The 14,677-nt window shown below is 40.2% G+C and overlaps 1 protein-coding gene across 4 annotated transcripts in view; it reads right to left on the bottom strand.

Moving 5' to 3' along the window:
* PCIF1 (phosphorylated CTD interacting factor 1) overlaps window positions 1–14,677 on the bottom strand; it is a 36,096-nt gene that overhangs the window by 10,946 nt on the left and 10,473 nt on the right. For all 4 annotated transcript variants that reach the window (XM_075177715.1, XM_075177716.1, XM_075177717.1 and 1 more), the window contains exons 7-12: window positions 7,434–7,581; window positions 7,180–7,263; window positions 6,703–6,802; window positions 5,539–5,701; window positions 694–869; window positions 370–456 (exon numbers count right to left, since the gene is read on the bottom strand). In XM_075177715.1, the coding sequence (XP_075033816.1) occupies window positions 370–456; window positions 694–869; window positions 5,539–5,701; window positions 6,703–6,802; window positions 7,180–7,263; window positions 7,434–7,581 (758 nt within the window). The remainder of the gene's footprint in view (window positions 1–369; window positions 457–693; window positions 870–5,538; window positions 5,702–6,702; window positions 6,803–7,179; window positions 7,264–7,433; window positions 7,582–14,677) is intronic.

Here is a 14,677-nt window from a genome sequence, read left to right as displayed (position 1 = left end):
TGGTTTTGGTTTAGGAATTGGGTGTTTATATGGCCCTGTTACATATGAGTGGACAATCTAGTAAACACACTACTTCCTCTTTGACCATTTCATTCTACGGATACAGTCTGAGTGGTTATCCTAATTTGCCACTGTGTACATCCCGTTACAGGGATATACACATGAGGGAACATTTACAAGACAGCTGCCTGTTTAATCATGTGAGAAGCAATTGCATACAGAAGAGCAGCACAAGACTGCTGAAAGTTTCCCGTGATCTGGCTGATGGAGCAAACAGTGACGAGAGACAGGAGGTGAACAATACTAAAGTTTAGGTTTTGGGTGGAGTTTTACTATCAATACTTTCTACCTCAATTCGACTCAACATACTTTATATCTCCGTAAGAGACACCACACACGAGATAGGAACTTTTCTGACCCTGGATCATCTGTGCAGCTGAGGCGATAGAGCTGGAACTGAGAAGAGAATGGGAAGACAAATAAGTAAAAAGACTTCCATGTGACAGTCACATTGTGGGCACAGAGATCATTGTGGCAGCAAGTCTGAGAACAGGAGCATCTACAAGTTTAAGTTGTACATACTGTCTGCATGTACTTTATCTCACCTTATACCCTTTCCTTACAATAAAATAATAATCTCCTTGCTCTATTAACACTACTGCACAGACATAGCAGGCAGAAGAGTCTGCTTACCAATTTGCTGAAGTAGCTCTGGTTGACTCTTACAGACTCCCCTTTGTATCGCACACACACCATGTTGCCATCCTGTTGCACATCAACCCCTCCCTGAAGTGGCAATGCCGGCGTGGTCAGCCGTATAGGGTGACAGAACACCTTCTTCTCTGGGGAGGGTACAACTGCGACTGGCTCTGTAAAAGATAGGTGACAAAGAAGTGTAAACACGTAAAAAAGTTACTTAATGTTATAACATGACCCACAGGAAGGCAACAAAACATAAATATAAATGAAAAGGAAAAGTCCACCCAAACTGAAAATTTATTCTGGGTATAAAATCGTAAGTAAAACCCACACCCAAAATATTACTTACCTGGGGTCTGGCGGCTCCAAAGTGGGTTCCCCAATGCTGTCCTTATCCCTGTCGCTGTTCCTCTTGCTCCTGCATGTTCCCACTGGCAGCGTGTAGATGATGGAAAACATGCTACCTTTCTTCTAAAGATTAAGTTGGCAGGAGCAAGGAGAGTCCACCTGAGTCTGCTGCACTCTTATAGCTTCTGACCCAGTCTCTCTCTCAGAGGGAGCATGTAGTTCACAGATAAAACACTGCCAGTGGGAGCGTACAGGAGCAGCAGCGGGTACGCAGAAGACATCAGATTCTAATCACCGCAACCAGGGCCGCCATCAGGGGGGTACGGGGGGTCCTGTTGTACCGGGCCCGGGCTCACCAGGGGGCCCGGTACAACAGCGCAGCACAGACTTACCTGGGGCCCCGCTGGTCTCCGCTACTGTCTTCAGCCTGGCTGTCACCGTGACAGCCAGGCACCAGGATGCGATCGCAGGGGTGGAGGAATCATTCCCGCTGCGATCATGTGCTCTGCCTGTGACAGCCAGATCACATGATCGCAGGGGGAATGATTCCTCCACGGTGTCACGGTGACAGCCAGGCTGAAGACAGAGTAGCGGAGACCAGCGGGGCCCCAGGTATGTATGTGTTGCTGTTGCTCATGGGGGGGGGGGGGGGGGGGGAGGGACGGACACAGGGGGCCCGTACTGGGCCCCATGATTGCTGAAGGCGGCCCTGACCGCAACCCAATTAAGTAACCTTTAGGGGTCAAGTTCTAGTATGTGTACACAGTGTTCTCCCCAGAAAATGTTGCCATCCAGGTGGCCTTTAGAAGAAGCCAGGTGGGGTCAATGTAATACTTCGTAATAATAATAATAGTGAAGAATATTGGAGGATATTGCCAACACTTATATTATTTATAAAAAACTCTGGAGGTTATTGCCCACTTGCTTACTGAACTGGATACACTTAGATTTTTTTTTTTTTTACAATTAATTCATTTTTTTATGCCTGGCTGCAGAGCCTCTGCCTGAATGGACTGACTGTCAGGACTGGTCAGGCTGGTGATCAGTGGTCTAATACACTCTACTGACTGCACAACCTCCGACAACATTTTTTTGTCTATATGGTTAACCAACGTTAAATGGAACTGCAATTGGTGGTATAGCAGCTAGGTGTTAGTTTTCACTGAAATATAAAATTAGATTGGTATAGTTCAGTTTGCTAGAAAATACCATGTATTTATCATGCATGCCATAATGATTTACTTCTTTAGTAGCTCCAAAGCTGAAGAATGGGAGAAGCAGTTAGAGCAGATCAGATCTGCCTTAGAACCAGGGCAGTGACTCCTATAACTGCTTTGGAGCCAAATCAGGGTTTCTGGAGCAGTCTAGAGCTGGAATTTAGATGTAGAGCTCCGATGCTATCAGTCTGTCAGCTTGAAAGCCACAGGCTGCCTACCCCAATGTTAACCATACCAATGGTTTAAAATGGCCTTATGTATTTCATTTGAAAGAAAAACCACGTATGAATAAATACCAGGTTCTAAATAACCAGAGCATCTAAACTGTTCTGCCATCACTTCATTTCATATACTAGTTTTAACAGATTGCAATAAGTACAGATCTTTGTTGGCTCCCAGACTGCCATCTGAAGTCCACAATATTTAATCATCGGCAGTCATTGTGCTATAACCAGGTATTCCTATATGTGAGATTGACAAATTGTAATAAATTACTTCAGTTCTACACAGTTAGCTCATATGATGACCCCTTGCAAAGTAGTGGGTAAGATGCTCTATACACAGAATAAAAAACAATAATAACATTTTTTTGTGTCGAGTTCCAGCTTTCGGTGCATTTCAGTTCTATGTTTTTGCTTACTGTGGGAAGATACATTGTGAAAGGTTACCATAAGCTCCAAATGCCAGTAAAACCACATTCCACGTGCGTTTTTAAACACAAAAACCCCACCAGTGCCCATACATGCTGCGATTTTGATGGCCGAATAGGCAGCTTTAGACCTAATTTGCCACAAATCATAGCTTATTGGAATCGGCAACCTTCTTGAGCCCATATAAGCATCTGATTTAGATCTAATGATAAATTCGGTCTGACGATAGCCATGTCAGACCATGTATGCAGAAAATATCTAATAGTGTAGCATACATTGGACACAGATTAGAACTAAAGGGATAAGCTTAAAGTTAGTATTTTTATTGTTTTACATTTTTATTTGACCCAGAGGATCTAGTATTACCTTGGTGAATTAACCCTCCAGGACACTGAAGACTGAGATAGACGTTTAGTAAGGTTTCACCCTACACACAAGTTCAATAGCAGACCATGTAATGGAGTACCAGGAGTTTAATAGGGGGCTCAAGACAAATGTCCCTTTATCAAGATGCCCATGATTGCTGTTCATATAGGATCATTTATTTTAAGTCCATATCATGGCCTGTGGAATGGACTTTCACAGACATAGGAAACAACACATTAAGTATCTTATAAATACACTATGTGCAATCAGAGATGCTCATACAGTGAAGAAAAAGTAAGACCCTCAGGTCAGATCTCCTCTACAATGTATGAAACATTTTTCCAGGTCAGGTTCCTGTTCAGAAGATTTGGATATCATCACGAGAATGCATTTTTTCTTAATGAAATTACCTGAAAGCTGCATTTAATTTTAGAGAACTTATGAAACCAGTTATATTTGCTTGTGCATATCCTTGGCAGAGTTACATACTTCCCATTCTCCTCTATAAAGAATGTCCTTACAGACAGGTTATGGATGCACAAGCAGATGGAATGAGCGGTGATCCCTGAAAGCCTAGTGGCAGTGTAAAATCCGTAAGACACTCCATCATTTCACAGGAAAACCTTTTACAGAGAAAACTTTTTAGGTTATAGCGCTTAATCTGTCCTTGTAGACTATGTATGTAGGCCAAACCTGCCTCTAGTGCAGAGCATAACATTTAAGTGGAATATATGGATGTGAAATGCAGAGGAACACTGGCAGAGCACTTTACTGACAATGCCTAATGCAGCATAATGGAGATTTATAGGGCGGGAACAGGTGCACAAACCGCCAGCGAGCGCTCTTACGCTCCAGCGATTATTTAACAGTTAAGTCTGCAGTTCCTGTATCCCTCTACCTTATACAGAGTTTATCTGACAGATGTTAACAGGATTATTGTCTTATGTCTGTGATTTGTCACCATATGATGTTGAATGTGCTTTTCCCTTAGATGTATCTGATGTATAACTTTTATTGACATCATTTCGCTACTGCCAATATGAATATAAACAAAGCAATTGTTTTTAGTTGTTCATTTGTGCTTGTTTTAAGGCTAATTAAATTTAGATAGATTTGAAAATAGATTTGGATGGATTACCATAAGTTATATAAATATATATATATATATCTATATCCTACATATTACATAGCCCTTTACAGACAATATGTTATCATTCACATCAGTCCTTGCCCCAGTGGAGCTTACAAACTATATTCCAAACCACCCATACACATTAGGGTTTGTTTCGTCAGAAGCCAATTAACCTATCAGTATGTCTTTGGAGTGTGGGAGGAAACTGGAGCACCTGGATGAAGCACACGCAAACACAGAGAAAACACACGGAACCACACAGAAGGTCCTAGGGGAAATCGAACCCAAGATCCATGCACTGAGGCTGCGATACTAACCAAAGCACGACCGTGCTACCTAAACTGAGCCCGGCATGTCACCTGATCCGGCAAGTCCTCCATGGTCCGGCAATGCTCACCCTGCTGCCACTGAGGCAGGCTTTTCAATACAGGGAGCATGTGGCCAACAAAAACAAAACAACTGCACCGAATGGTGGTAGACATCGGGGGCACAGTCAGATTGGGTGAAATGTGGACCACAGGTAAGTAATATAATCGATCAATGTTTTACTTATGTAATTCCATTGGAAAACCTAATTTTCAGCTTTGAGTGGAGCTATCCTGTAAGTAGATATTTAGGCTTACTATATTTACTGTGTACTGGTTATTGCATTAAAAAGTATCTTTGTAAGGGTTTCTATAGTCTTTCTCTGTCAGATATGAGACGATGCATTTCTTAGACTGGAATAAACCACCAATAGTGAAATTAATGGACATATATTCCAAATATCTTTATGGACAAATGTACCTACTGTACAAACCTAACGCTTCTTCCACATCTGGATCATAACTACGAGATATAAGAAGTTCTCTTGTACCGCTAGTTGGAACTGACCTGTCACTTCTACCCTAAACTCCTTCACCAACTGAAACAGGTTCACAAACAACACAGAAAAACCATACATCCATGGAACGGCTTGTTTCACACCACTTTAGATGGATCTTAACAGTACTGACAAATATTCATCAATAAATGTGTTACATATTAGTTATTTTATATACAATTTAGATGGTTCTCCTTTCTCCACACAACCATTTCTACCATGTATACGAGACAACTCATGCTTCTCAGTTCTCATGTTATTTACCTGGTATGTTAGCCTCACGTAGCATTGCCAAATGTTTCTCACGGATCCTCTTTGCATACTCCTGAGAGAAGTGGTAAATTTTGCTACAAATGCCTTCTACGGAGTCCCTGGCCACAGCTGTCATATGAGGACCGCACTGTCTGCGCAGGTGCTCCAAGCGATCCTGAGGGAGAGTGAGAAGGAATTACTTCACTGCTTGTAGGTAGTCCATACAGGTAATGAGTAAATGGACAAGGAACATATCAAATACAGCCAGTGAATAACATTATATAGATGATATTTTAAACTTATCATTTTTAACTATTTAAAAACAATGTAAAAGAGAAGAAACTAAAGGGTTATAAGAGAGAGGAGGAAAAAGTGGGAAATGAAAAGGTGGTGATGAGAATACTACGCTCCTGTCATCCAAGCAAGGTCAATAAGGTAAGAAGTGTCTTCCGATCATACTAGGAAGTATCAGAATAACCAGATCTAGATATAATAAATGTTATATGTATCCGATTCTTTAAAGGTCATTCAGCTGAACCAACTCAGCATTTCTATCTAAGGCAGCCAAGGTGACAGCTTCCATCGACATACAGAAATCTAATATGCTAAACCAATTCTTGACCGATGGAAGTGTAGCGGATTTCCACATAACCGGGTAACACCTTTACTGCATTATTCAAGTGCTTCAAAAGGGAATTTTTATATGAAGAAATGAGAGCTTTAATCATATTTAATATCTAGAAGTCTGGGAATTTTGCTACTCCTTCATCCAAAATCTCCATCACTGCCGTCCAGGATAGTCAAAGCTTTAGACAGCTCCACCATACACGTCAGGGATCTCCAATGGACCTATCACAGCACCCACAGACCAGGAAACATTCTACTAAGATCTACATCTCTACCATGTAGTAATCACCTGTTATTGAGTTTCCTACACTGACACACTGCTTGATGAAGCTGGGGTGAACTGAAAAATGATTTGCACTGTGGGGTAACTAATTGGGTCTCCAAGTCCTGTTCCCAAGCTTGAGTGGATTTGGGAGGAGAAGGCCATTGGTCAGTTACCAGAGGTTTATGTTAAGTCCCTTTAGTCTGCACTCAGATTAACAAAAGGACAGTCTATTTCAGTGACCATGCTACTAACTGTGTGGTGTTACCAATGGCATTGTGACTCACCATGTAATCCTCCTTGGTCGCTAGGTGGTCTCTCCGCAGCCAGCTAAACGTGTCCTCCACGTTCCATTTGACCACTTTCCTAATGTCTGAGGAGGCTCTCCTAGAGGAGAAAAGAGAGCGTCTGAGCAACATGCAGGCATGTGAGATACTGTATGGGAGTGGAAATGGAGAAATACAAAATATAAAGTCTGTAAAAAGAAATAAAAGAAAGCTACAGGTTACACCATAAAATCAATGGTTTCCTATTGTATATTCTTTTTTTTTTAAAGTTTTTATCGATGTGCACTCCCCATATTTAGGTCTAGTCTACTTATTTACACTGAATGGTAAGAGTGGTAGAAATAAGCACTGCAAGTCCACAAAAACATTTACTACAAGTAATACATAAGAACAACATGCACATTAATACATTCATATAGTACATATATATCATATATCATAATAGGGAATTGGTTAGTTGAATGTAAGAGGTCTCACCTGGATTCGATTAGACGCTTGGCAGCCTCTGCATATTTAAAGAGCAGACGTTTGGCTTCCTCCCGGTGCTTAATCCGTGATAGCCTGAAAAAAAGGAAGAGGATGGACTCTCTAAATAAATGCATAACCCCCACACTTCTCATGGAAAAGACATCAATGACTTGATTAAGAAAAAGAAGAGAATACCAAATATAGAGCAGAGATCTGATACCCATTAAACAAAATCTGAACATGAACATGAGCCTGATTATCACCTTATAGGAACATCATTCATAATTTCTCTGAACATGGATGGAGATACTGCAGGGTCACAGTCACTGGGAAGGAGGGGGTCAGGTCCACGATCAAGGACTTTCCTCTCCAGTAGCCAACGGTTAAATGACTCCCGAGGTGGGTCAATACCTAGAGTGGGTATTAGAAGAAATAAAATAAAATGTGGTAATGTTCTGTTTGGACCATTTTGCAAAAGGTTGCAGTGCCATAAATTAATCTGATCATCATTCAGAGTAGCTCAGGAACTACCAGGTATGAACCGAGGTAGTAATGTGATTCAGAAATGCTCACTTCTTAGGTTACTGATTCACCTGTTTCCTCTCTCTACTTTGCTGCAGACCCTCCCAAATGACAGTGGCATTCTATGCAGAGGAAAGGGAGAAAAAGATTCAGCAAGTATTCTAGTAGCTTAAAATAATAATGTATAAGGTGGATTTGAGTAGAGGGGAAACGGTTAAAAAATACTTCATTTGAGAATTCCTGGTCCACTTTTAATTATTTAAATAAAATATAAAAAAAATTAAAATATTATTATTTTAAATTATTTTACTTTAATGTACAATTAAAAGATGAAATGTCATCCTCCTATTCTTAGTAATGTCACTACCACTAAACATGTAGGCCAATGCTGCTTGACCAAATAGATTGAGTAACTGATTCAACAGAAAGTTTAGGCCACTTGTCCAAATGTATATATTATGTAAATGATCCAGGAAACGGTTTAAAAACAATCAAACAAAACAAAACAAAAAACATTTCCTTAGATACTTCTTCGTATGCTGGGTCTGATTAATGTGATTTGGAGATGACCAAGCACATAAACATATAATGGTCATTTCAGTCACATTTTCACGTCTGCTAATGTTGCAAACCTGTTTTATAGATTATTACGAAGCATCATTTTGGTTTTGGGGCCACACACACAACAGTGTCAGGCTAGTTGGCTATTGTCACCAGGGATATTGCAGCTTGTGTGGGCAGCTCAAGTAAAGCTACAGCACCACCTACAAAAAGATTTTACTAAAATGAATCCAAGTGCCAAACAGGATGTGTGCAACCCAGATTAATTCCTTGTAAACTGCGCTCTTCAATCTTTTATTTCCATAAAGTTCAGTTCAATGGAAATACCCCTCCATCACTAAATAACAACATTCTATTTATTTAGTATAAAGGGATGTATTGTTGTGATACCCACATAGTGGAGGCACAGATGTAATTTAAATGTGTAACATAAAGCTCTCTGTCATAATATAGATATAATATACATTAAGATAGATATAACTATATCATGAGCAATGCTCCACAAAAGCAGAAATTAAAGACTGTACACATCATAGTAGTCAGCAGATGTGACTCTTTGGTGCTTCCCTCTAAGAACTTAGAAAGCACTTACATCCCCCCTCCCTCCCATATATTAATTAAAATAATAAATGACTATTTCCTAATATATGTTTTACTATGGAGGTTCTGTTCTTGGTGAGCAGCAGGATCTCACCCCTATAGGAGGGATAGAACCTTTGAGCTGGTGCTAGTTGCAACCTATATGTAAAATACGCACCAACGCTACAACTAGCATTTTTTAACTTTGGAAGAAATGCTATTTACAATGAATGTTACTTGCAGATGTATGGTAAAGTCATTTAGACAGAACAAGATCCTTTCTGAAAACGAACTTAAATGGACTGCTGCCGAAACCATGGTGGTAGTGGGTATGGAAACACAAAAAATAATGGTTTCTAGTGTCATGCCCGTTTACATGTGTTTTAACAGCAGTGGGTGTGAAACCACAGAACTGCAAAGCAGTGTAATCCACTGTATAGGAGATGGCATATTTACTGTTCATCAGCCCCACAAGGAATAAGGGGTGTCATGAAGAGCACATGGCTACTGGCTGAGGACTAATGAGTTACAACACGGTTCTGCTTTAGCTTGTATGATAGTCAGGATTTGTATTGTTTCTACTGCACATATGGAACAATCTTGTCAATTGGGTCAAAAAAAGTTTTACTCATCCATTCATATCTGTAAAAGATTTAGTCATTTAATTCAGTTGTAATAATATCTATCAAGTGTGATAGAAATTGATCAAATCAAGGATTACGGACAGCTAAGACGACATGACAGAACGAGTCCATCCTACTGTAAGAGAAAACATTCTCACTTTTGATGTCCCCTTGTGGCTGCATCTGGTAAATCAGGATTTTGAGATTATTATTATTCATTCTTATCCCACAAATAACACCTGCTTCAGCACGATTTCCTATCTGCAACATCTGCATGTTAAAATAAAAAGCACCTTCTGCAAAACACTAAGAGGCAACATACATGAGTTTTTAAACCAAAAAAAAACACTGTCCAAGCTGGCAGGATTGCTTTCTAATTACAGATAGATTTCAGCTGGTGTCTTGGCTTTCCATGCATTTTTGCACTTGCCTTTCTTCATGTGTTCAATACTTTTTCCCTGTGTCATTTCACATTATTACACAAAACTTAAGTTATGGACATCCATGGTTTGTTTTCTTTGCGTGTGTGCATTGCAAGGGGTGTTGCTGACATTTGGTGTAAGGATCATTACAATAGGCACATTAAATATATATTTACTGAGAAAATGTTGATGTGTTCAATACTTATTTCACCGGCTGTATGCTCCCACAGGTACAATCTATTGCCTATGTGCTGGTACAACGGGGTCACCACTAATCTAGACAGTGACAAAGAAAGCACTCCAGTAGTAATGTGAAAACATCCTAGGATTCTTTATACTTTCAATTAGATATATGATTGCAGAAGATCTTAATAATCTGCTCTGAAACATATTTACATCCCAGAGGCAGAAAGGAGAGAACAAATGGCTACAAAATATGCCATCTGAATATGGAATACTAAATAACTATACAGGTATGTGCAAGGAAGGTTCAATGAAACACAAGTTAAAAATCCACACTTTGGGCTAAGGCAACTGAGATCAGCTGCCACCATATTGAAGCACAGAAGGTAATCTTAAAACCAGGAAAGATGACTTCTCAATGCGAACCTGCAAGATGCAGCATATTATGCACAAAAGATAAATAATGTGAGCCTTTCTCTAAAGCCACATGGCAACGTTTCTGTGAGAAGACAAGTCAGTGATAACCTGAATAAAGCAATGCATAAAGAAACTCTGATACCAGCAGAAAGGACTGCACCAGAGCTCCACATGTCCTACCAAGAAGCATGGAGGCTTAGAGTCGTGACCTCAATTTTAATCTTGCTGGAAATAAATAGTGAGCCCATTAAGGGCTTAAAACCATCTGGTGTTTCCTTACACATACAGGAGAGCGAGGCAGAAAGCTCATTTGAGTGCTCCAAAAGTGGAGCACAAGTAGCTGCAAAAAAATGTTTTATAATAAAAACAGTCGCTTTAATTTTAAAAACTGCACCACAAAAACTATTTTTGTGGACTAGGCAGGGGAGCCCCCTGTCCCCACTCTCATCCACGCTAGATCCGCTGACTCCATAAAGGGCGTCACGATTGGCACCTCTTCTCATAAGATCTGCGTATTCACAGACAATGTGCTGACCCCACTATTTCCTTGTCTGCCCTTCATAAAGTCCTCCAAGAATACTCAGAAACATCTTACTATAAACTGGCAGAGAGGGGCTTTACCTTCAGCTACAGATCAGGAGCTCTTACTAACACTCAAAACAAAATATAAATATAATTGGCAATGTATCTCTCTGAAATGTTTAGGAATACACATCCCCTTCAATCCAATTGTGATTGCAATTATTTGCCACTTCTGAAACAAAATGTCTGAATAAAACCTGGGCTAATTATGAGAATTTATTGTTGGGTTGACTGGTGGCCATCAAAATGATGCTTCATCCCAAAATGTTATACCTTTTTCAATCTATTCCCTATTTAACCCCACAAAACTTCTACACCAATTTTATACTATATCAGCAAAATTTACATGGAAAGGGAAAAAACCCAGACTCGCTAGAGACCGTATGCAGAGAAATAAACTGAAAGGTGCCCTATCCGCTCCTACACTTGAATTCAATTACCAAGATTATTGGCTTGTTCACATTTTTCTTCCCCAGTTTGAGGTTGTCCTCCCCCCGCCTCGTTATATTTTTTTTCCTAATGTTTTTTTTGCAAATTAGCTGATTTATATGCAAATGATTTATATCTCAATGACACATTTCTTAATAAAAATGGATTGAGTTAAAAACAATAATGTACAAAAACAATTTTTGGAGCACTTTTCTGGGGATGTTGTCTTGCACACCAATTTTCATCCATGTTATCCACAATATTCAATGGGAAATTCTATTCGTAATTCCAAGATAGAAAAAACCCAAAAACAGTGTTTTTAAACCTGAAGCAACGCCATTTTATTCTGGCTGGAAAAATGTGGTGTTCAAGACTGTATGTCTGGTAATACACTGAGCCTCACTTGTGGCCTTTCACATAAATAGACAAATAATGTTTTAATTACAGTCGTACTTTTGGGAACATGTGAATGGAAGAAATAAAAGCACATGAAGGAAACCTTATTAAAATAACAAATGGAGCTGCTGTCTCAATATAACACCATTAAACTTAAACTTTAGTAACCCCAAAGATGAGTATTACTGCTATATAAGGGAGACTGTGTGATTGCTACTAGGTGGATGTATTGTAAGCTATAGACTGTGGTTTGTGGTTAGCCACAAACACTCAGTGATCTTTGTCTTTTGGGTCTGTGTATTGGTCATAAATCTACAGAATGACACATTATGTATGTGATATATACAACTACAATCTTTTCAGGTTTGTGGCATATCTGGCCTCATGTGGTATAAAGCAGAAGAAAATCTGGATCTATCCTGAAACGGAGTTCCAGACATGACTAATTACCTTCCTCCGCCTAGTTTTCGGGTAATTCCACAGAATCTGTTGACAGGTTTTTTCTTAACTACATTTTTCAACACAAACCCTCATTCTCTACTCTGAATTTCATCTAAATGTGACTCCACACATAAAAATGTACTTAAGACATACTAGGTAAAGTATATATAACAAACCAGTGTTGTACAGATTATGCCAAGGGTATGATACAAAGATGCAGATGCACATGCACAGGTGAACGAGGTGGGAGGGCCCTGCTCATGAGAGATGACAATCTAAGGGGGAAGTGAGGGAGACAATAGTAAGAATGCCCGCAAATGGAGGCTGCACCACAGAGTGTGGTGGGAGACTTATAGGCTGTAATTAACAGGTTCATTTTCAAGCAGAGTATAAAACTTTGGAGGCTGGTAGAGAGTCTGATTGGGCCTGTCATTGGCAGAGTGGAGATGGCGGGAGGGGGTGTGGAGTAAGATGAGGTCAGAGGATAAGGGGCTGAAGGCTTTATAAATGAGGGTGAGGAGTTTAAACTAGATTATGTAGGGAATGGGATGACATTGTAGAAATTTGAAGAGATGGGAAAACAGGAGCAGAGGGTCGGGAGAGGAAAATCAGTCTTGCCACGGCATGGACAGGGAGGCCAGACAGGAGGAAGTTACAGTGGACAAGGTGGGAGATATTGAGAGAGTTGATAAGAGATTTGGCAACATTAAGGGTTAGAAAGAGAAAGAGTCTTAAGACTGGCGATGTTTCCAAGGCTAAAGTGACAGGCATGGGAGACTAGATGTGGGGAGTGAAGGAGAGCGTGAGGTCAAGGGTAGTGTTTTTCATGGAGAGAAAAGAGTGGGAAAGTTTGTAGATTTTAGAATGATGGAAGACTATGAACTTTAGATAACATTAGGATATCCAAAGAAGCTAGACACACAAGAAGAGTGGGAAAGGAAAGATGTCAGGGAGGAGAAGTAGATTTGGATGTTATCAGTGTATAGGTGGTAGTAGAGAATAAAGGAGATGATTAGTTCACCAGAAGATGAGGTGCACAGCAAGAACAGTAGAGGACAGACCATTATGAAGTAAGATGAGGTCAGAGATACGGGACCCTAACGGGAAGAGTGAAGTAGGTTGGAGGAGCTAGAGACAGAAACGGAGAAGCAGTTGGAGAGGTAGGAAGCGAACCAAGACACAACTCTATGTGGGCCAAGGGAGTGAAGGAGAGGGTGGTCTACATTGTCGGAAGCAGGAGAGAGGTCCAGGAGAAAGAGAGGCTGCTCAAGAAGTTTGGTGGCTAATGGGAGGAGAGATATTGGGTGGTATTTGGAGATAGAGGTAGGTTTAAGAGAAGGTTTTGTAAGAATAGGTGAGACAAAAAAGCTTGCTTAAAGGATGAGGGCAAGACGTTAGTGGAGAGGGACAAGTTGAAGAGATAGGATCTGAGTTGGCAGGCACATGGAGAGAGGGAGCAGAGAAGGTTAGAGGGTCAAGAGGGAAGGTAGAAGCAGGCAGGAAGAGTGTGGACTCTGTATTCAGAAACAGGGAGGAAAGAACAGAAGGTGGGTTGGTTAGAAGGGGAATGTGAGTAAGCAGGTAGGGCATGGTAGGAAGTGATTTGTTGTCAGATGTGTGTGTTGGGCTGTAAGGGAAGATGAGTAGGGGGTGGGCAAAGGAGAGAGTTTGAAGTGCAAAGAGGTGAAAAGGTTGGAAGACTGTAGAAATAAGACATTTAACCTCTTCGTTGCCAATGCTTTTCTCATCCCTGTGATAAGTCATTTTTGCACTTTTTCAGATGGTCACATTCCAATATCAGTTGTTTATGCAATACCCACCCAAATGATACCTTATTTTTTTCAGCAGTATTTGAATTTTCAGGAAATACCATAAGTTTGTTAATATCTCCTGACACAGCAAAGAAAATCTAACCAAAATGGTCAAAAGTGTTTTGTTTTTTAGAATTGAAATTACAAGAAAGTGAGCTGAAAGCAAATTTGTGGTTTTTTTTTTCTAGACACCACCAAGGAAAACTATGTGATACTTGGTTTGGTATCTTTTTTCAAAAACAAAAAAAAAAGCTGTATTCTGCACTCTAATGTTAAATAATTTTATCTTACTCCATAGGGGGATACCGGGTATCTTGGTGTATGGTTTAGGATCCAGGAATATAGTTACTTTCCTAAGAGTGGTTCTTAGCTCCTCCCACCCTGTAAGCCCCACAGAAAAGTAGAGAAACAGAGAGAAATAAACAGAAAGGAGGAAAAGAGCAACATCCTCCTGACCAAAAAAAACCATAAACATGTCACACAAAAGGAGAACCTAGTGCATAAAGTGTGGGTGCCTGATGTCCCCCAATGGATTAAGAGA

The sequence above is a fragment of the Mixophyes fleayi genome, chromosome 6 (genome assembly GCF_038048845.1).
Source record: "Mixophyes fleayi isolate aMixFle1 chromosome 6, aMixFle1.hap1, whole genome shotgun sequence".
NCBI lineage: Eukaryota > Metazoa > Chordata > Amphibia > Anura > Limnodynastidae > Mixophyes > Mixophyes fleayi.
This window is presented reverse-complemented; position numbering and strand designations above follow the sequence as displayed.